Source organism: Pygoscelis adeliae, unplaced genomic scaffold (genome assembly GCF_000699105.1).
Source record: "Pygoscelis adeliae isolate BGI_AS28 unplaced genomic scaffold, ASM69910v1 Scaffold191, whole genome shotgun sequence".
In the NCBI taxonomy this organism is placed as follows: domain Eukaryota; kingdom Metazoa; phylum Chordata; class Aves; order Sphenisciformes; family Spheniscidae; genus Pygoscelis; species Pygoscelis adeliae.
In genome coordinates, this window is record NW_008824114.1 from 618,237 (window position 1) to 624,591 (window position 6,355).

The 6,355-nt window shown below is 60.4% G+C and overlaps 1 protein-coding gene across 1 annotated transcript in view; it reads right to left on the minus strand.

Moving 5' to 3' along the window:
• Nucleotides 1-6,355, minus strand: part of STARD8 (StAR-related lipid transfer (START) domain containing 8) — a 14,413-nt gene that overhangs the window by 7,246 nt on the left and 812 nt on the right. The window contains exons 2-4 of the mRNA XM_009334280.1: nucleotides 4,361-4,442; nucleotides 1,810-1,873; nucleotides 9-888 (exon numbers count right to left, since the gene is read on the minus strand). Coding sequence (XP_009332555.1) covers nucleotides 9-888; nucleotides 1,810-1,866 — 937 coding nt within the window. The 5' untranslated portion in view covers nucleotides 1,867-1,873; nucleotides 4,361-4,442. The remainder of the gene's footprint in view (nucleotides 1-8; nucleotides 889-1,809; nucleotides 1,874-4,360; nucleotides 4,443-6,355) is intronic.

Consider the following 6,355-nt stretch of genomic DNA (forward strand, 5'->3'; position numbering starts at 1 on the left):
CCCGCCACCTCCCACCAGCCCGACAGGCGCGTTCCCCGATTTCCAGTGGGTCAGGGAGCTGCCGCCCAAGGGACACAAGCTCTCGATGGAGAGGGATTTGGGGAAGGTGCCCGGCTTGTGGTCCCGGGGGATGTAGACCAAGCAATCCCCCCGGCATGCCTGCCGGTGCTGGCACTCTCCAGCAGCCCAGTCGCCGCTGGCTGTCACGGCCGTTTCATAGTCCTCCAGGTAGACTCCACTGCGTTTCGAGTCAGAGCTCACCTTGCTCCCGCCTGAACCTAGCAAGCGGTTAGTCCTGTACGATACCGAGAAGAAATGTTTTTTGCCATGGAAAGAGGCAGATATCCCTCTTTTAGGGGAGTTGCCCTTGGTGGCTGCAAGGTCCCCATTAGTCTTCAGGGACCCCCATCCTGATGTGGCTGTGATGCTGCCATGTGGGGCCGCCTTCTCATCTGGGCCAGCTTTCTCTTTGTCCTTCCTTCGGAGGGACTCGATCCTCTTAAGGAAGCTGCGAGACCGTCGCTTCTTCAGCTTCTCCTTGGAGCCCTCGCCGTGGCTCGAGGGCTGCTCCGGCAAGGAGCGCTCACTCACGCTGCGGCTGGAGGTGGTGATGGCGGCGGGGGGGAGGATGGGGGACGGGGGGTCGGGCGGCGTGGCCCCGACGCCCAGCGTGCTGCCACTGCTGTGCAGGGACGCAGCCTCCGGGTTGGTGCTGAGGTCCGTGAGGACGCTCTCGTGGCTGGACGCCAGCCGCATGGTGGAGCTCAGGACCTCGGAGCCCTGGGAGAGGACGTCGACGGAGCCCACCCGGGACCACCTCTTGCTGTCCCTCTGAAAAGCCCACCGGTCACTGATGGCGCACAGGTCTTCCTCCTCGGAGTCTTCATTCTGCAGGCGGTTGAAAACAGGGGACAATCAATCAGTCAGAGTCACAGGGGGTCGGCACGTCCCCCTGCCCGCTCTCCTGGGACAAGCACCCCAGCGGAGGGCACAGTCCACAGCATGGCCCCTTAAACCCACTCTGGTCCCTTTAACAACACAGGGCTCCAGGAGCCGCCAGGCATCATTTTGCCCGTGCCCAAGGGCCATACTGCGCTGGGCAAGGAAAGGTGCTGTTTCCAAGCTACCTCTGGATAGCTCACAGGCAGTTGGGATGTCCCTGCGGAGCCTCCCCACAAACGCCTGGCCACGCACGGCAGTGCAGAGAAGGATGCAGGGCAGAATCCCTTCCCCAAGCCAAAATAAGGGCAGTCAGAACAAGCAGGGATACAATCATGTAATGATTTCCATATGCTAAACACCAAGCTGGCTTGCATTTTAAATGTATTATTCATTAAGGGAAATATAAAAGGGTTTGTTATTAATATGCCAATATTAATTGTTGTTTGTGACACACAGACTGGTTTCGCCCATCTCTCTGGGGTCAGGCTTCCTCCTGGAGATGTGCTGCCAGGGGGTCTCAGAGCCCGGCTCAGCAGAGACCCCGAGAGTGGTGATGCAGGTTGCAGGCACACAGCCCTGCGCAGACCACCTGCCGTTTGACTGCCGCTGCCAGAGCCTCGGAGAGGTGCAGGGGCACGGGACGAACACAGGCGCCCGCTAATTCAGCCAGGCACCTCTGGGGCCGTGTCTGTCCTGGGACGTAGTAAAACAAATAAACCAGCAGCGCTGGGTGCTGCTCTGTGCCCAGGGGCAGTCCTGGAGCACACCAGTGTTATTACTGAACACAGGATTGCTGCCCCAACCAGTGCACACACATTCCCCCGTGCCCCTCAGCCCCTTGCCTGCCCTTGAACGCCCAGGACGTACCTGTTTACGTTGAAAGTGGACTTCCAGCTTCATGGAGGCACATGTGTTCAGGGTCATCAGCCTCCTGCAAGAAACCAAGAGAGGCTTTACCCTGCTCCTGGCCCCTGCTGGGGCCGCAGTGCTTGCTTTTTCTTTTTTTTTCTGTTTCTGTCTTAGAGCCCTTGTTGTTCATTGTCACCTGTCACCCAGCAGCTGCGGCTCCAGGGGTCAGAGAGACATGCGGAGCCTGGCACAGCTCCACGCCTGCTCCCAGGGGAGCACAGCACCCCAAGCTGCACCCCTGCCCGCAGAGCTCTGCAGGCACCCCGCGCCTCCGCCACCCGCCCGGGCACCCAGTCGCATGCGCCCCGGGCATCGCAGCCAAGGGGTGAAGCTGCCCAAGCGCACGAGTGGCACAAGCCCTCGGTTGTGCGCCAGCGGGGATTTTGCAAGCACAGCCATCGGAGCGGCACCCCACTTCTTCCGCGCAGGCACCTGGACGTCCTGGCCGTGCCTAAATGCCTGCAGCCACCCCAGCGCCCGTCACCCACCGCTGCAGCGTCGAAGGACGCTCATCTCCCACCGCTCCTGGCACCACCGCGCTGCCGGGGCCCCACGGGTGCTGGCCACCTCTCAGGCAGCGTTTCCCAGGTGTCCTGGTTCCTTCTGCATGCTGAGGGTTTGCCTTGGCTGTGAGCTGGCCCCACCGATGGCTGCGGGGAGCAGCTGTGACCCCCACTCTGCTGCCCATGGAGGAGCAGCCCGGCACGAGGGCTGCCGGGGGCGTTTCTGCTATTTCTGAGAGAAAATATACCCACAGCGGGCTTGGGGAGAGCCGTTCCTGCAAGCAAGGCTGCCAGGCCCCCAGCCGGGCCTTTCACCTTTCTCTAGCCTACAGCTTCAAGTCCTGGGTTTTTTTTCTTTACACAAGTGAATGCATTTCCAATTAAGTCACTTTAATCAGCACCTTCAAGAACGCTACTACAAGCACTTTTGTTCCAGCGTGCAAATACCAGTCTACACAGCCAAAAACAAACCTCACAGACATTTTACCAAGAATTTGACTAATGCCCCTCTTGCGATCCCACTGAAGCCCCCCGACCAACAGCATGGTCCTGCAGCGCATCCTGCGGCAGGATTAAATGCATGAAGTCTGGCAGAGGGAGCGAGATGGGAGCACACGTGTGCTAGGGGGTAAGAGAACACGTCCAGGGGATTCATTTTCTTGGAAGAGCTGCATTTTCCAGTGTCCTTCTAGACCTTTTTGATAGCCAAATGCTGCAAGGGGCTACCTCAGGGATCCTAGAGACAGCTTGGGGGGCCGGGGACATTCCTGCCCTGCGTGGCCCACCCAGCCGTACAGGGATGACCTGCTCCAGCTTATTAGAACAAAACAATCTCAGAAGCTCCTGCGGCCAGCCAGACGATGACAAAAGGACCCAAAAGCTCAGACAGGGCGGAATGGCCAGAGACCTCTCGTCACCTCCCGCCTCGCTGCCACCACCGGGAGGGAAAACCAGGAGCTCGCCAGGCACCCGGGAAGCAGCGCAGGGGATCCCCTCCTGCCTGGCGCAGCAGCCTCTCTGTTGGGAAAACAAATAAGTAACAGACCATTTTCCCATCCCTTCCCTGTTCTTTTTGGCAGCAGTGTGTGTGGGAGGGACGGTGAGAGGCAGCGCTCATTTCTCGGCGTGGAGTCAGCGCGGGGGCACGGGCACGATGATGTGGCCCGAAAGCCAAGGCAGGGCTGAGTCACCCACAGCGCCGGGCGACACACAGCCCGTCCGGACAGACAGACCATCTGGACAGACAGACACTGGGACGGGAGCCGGGGGGGGTCCCTCCTTTTGGGCGTTTGCTCTTGCTCACACTGGCAGCGCTGGGAGAGTTTCCCCCCGAAACACAGGCTGCCTCCCTGCAGCAACACACCCAGCAGCATCTCCCAGAGCTATTTTCAGCCCTGCTGCTGCAAGGAGTAGCGTGTCCTGGCGGAAAATGCACGGCAGCGCTGCGTTGCCAGGCGCCGGGATGACTAACGTCACACGAAGCCAGTGAGCACTTGTGAACGCAAAAATCCTTGGTCAGAGCAGCCGACAGAGCAGTTGTTCCAGGGAAGAGGGGGGACCCACCAGCACAGACTTCACCTGCGCAAAGCAAATCGCCGTGCAAACCGCCAGCTCCCAAACCGCCACTGTGGTGGTCGAAATTAAAACACAGCCCGAAAGCCACACGAAGAGGAGAATTATTCCTGGGAAATGTTTCTGTTCTCCAGGAGCTCTGTATGTTCAAACCAAAACCGCTGTCGTTTCCCTGGCACCACCCAACAGCCAGCAACGCTTTCTGACTTGAAAGACTAACGAATCCAAACTCCTCGTTGCAGAGGGAGCCAACAGCGCCTGAGCGGGCTCTGAGCCGCAGCCGGGGTGCAAGGCAGTCACCCCACAGCACCCACCGCCCCGTCAGCCCCGGGGACCGCAAGCAGCCCGGGCACCTGCCCTGAGCCCTCGCCTGGGGTGAGTCCTTGCGCTGGCTCTGCTGCCTGCAGCGGTGAAGGGGTGCAAGGGAGCGTTACCTGCACAGGGATTTGAGGGAGTCCTGGTCCAGGAAGCTGTGGTCCTTCTTCACAGCGCCGATGTCGAGAGGGAACAACGAGTCTGGGGAGGAAAGCGAGAGGAAAATCAGCAGCCGTTTCCGAGCCAGCCGCTCCATCAGGCACAAGGGCCAGCAGTGAGTGTGGGAGGAGGGAGATGCTGCAAGGAGCAAGAGGAGAAGAGACGCCGAGGGAAGCGGGAGAGCAGCGGAGGGGAAAGGCGTGGGAGTCTCCTGGGCCATAAGTACCAGTCGGAAGAAGCCAGGAAGGCTGGGGCATTGCACTGCCACTGGGAGCTGCCACCTGTGACAGCCGTGGCTGCGGGAGCGGAACCTACAGAGAGGGATGGTCCTACCGAGCTGGCGGGGAGGCAGCTCTCTGCAGGCAGGACTCGACCTGGGCTCCTGGCAGCGGCTCCTCCCAAGGGACCACTTTTTCCTCGCAGCTCCAGGAGCCAGCCAGCGAAGAGCAAGAGCAAGACACAGACAGGGGTGGCGTGGAGGGGCCGGGGATGCCCTGGTGCCGTGGTGGCGAGCGCAAGTCAAGTGCAGAGGTGGGAGGGATGAGCCAGGCAGAGGAGAGAGGTGGAAATAAGCCCCACCGGGCCAGGAGTGGGAGGGCTTGCAGCAGCCCTGATGCTGGGAGGGGATCAGTGTCATGCAGCAGATACCCCTCGCATCACCTCCTGCTCAGACCGCTTCCCCCTTGCAGGACAAACAACCCGGTCACTGCGCCGGGGACCTTGGCATGCCCAGGACAGTTAAAGCCCATGGGAAAGGCTCCTGCTGGGCTGGGGTGCTAGCCTGGCTTTAGCACTCGGCGAGATGAGCTGCTTCAGAAATAAACACCAGCCCTTGGCAGTGCTTTCACACACCCACGCAGGTACCCTGCGCAGCTCTGCTCCCAGCTGAGCACATCTGGAGCCCGGGCTGCCCCTCCTCAGGGGTGCCGGCTGGGCGCACTGCAGGGGGGATAGCGACCCCCTCGGCTTCTCCCCTCAGCATCTCATGGTGGTTTTTGGAGAGTGGCCACCTCCCTAACACTGCCCAAGAAACATCTTGGTGCCCCATAAGGCAACACATTACACATGCATTCATCTCTCATCAACAACTCCCTTCTCCCACTGATCCCCCAGGGTCAAGAAAGCCTTTCAGCTCCCCTGGGGAGAACTGGGAGCTGCTAAGAGGTCGCCCAGGGGCAAGAAAGCCATACCGGTATGGTGGTATGGTAGATCTAGCATATCATTCAATCCCCCCACACGCCTCAAAAGCCATGGGTCAGGTGTCCACAGGCTCGCTGGCCTCAGGGCAGTCGCTGGAGTAGCACTCAGCGGCAGCACATGCCCAGGGTCTTTGGGCAGTGCTCTTTCCAGGTAAGTTAGGTGAGGGTGGCGAGGTGCCCAAGGGCCTCCATCCAGTTCCCTGCTCATCTCTGTGCGCTCGGAGACAGCTCTGCTGGGACCAGCTACGTAGGATCTGGACCATTAACCACAAGTGTCTAAGCCCGACTGTTAATGAAGCTATCGAGTGCAATTACCAAGGGGACGCTGAGCCCTGCCAGCTGGGGAGAAAAACAGAATGAAACACTCAGAGGATGTGGAAAGTTTTGCTCAGAGCAGCTGGAAAAAGGGTTAGTTTATTCTTAGACTCCAGCACCCAGCACCCGCTCCTCGCCGCCCTGGGCTGTAAGCACTATTTGGGGCTGACACCTGGGGCTGGGTCTCACCTGCAGGAATCCGGCCAGTCCTTGCACGTGGCCGTGCTAGGAGCCTGCCCCCTAAAATAGAAACCAGAGGCAAACAGGCAGCCTGTAAAGCCATCACCCAGGGGGCAAGAGCGTGGCTCCCGCGCACGTGTTGCGGGGGGCGGTGGAAGTGCCCGGCCGAACAATAGCCACCGCTGCAGCCCGCTGGAGACCAGGCTTCCCGCTATTGTCCCGGCCAGCCGGGGCCGGCCGGCGCCCCCCCCCCCCAGCACC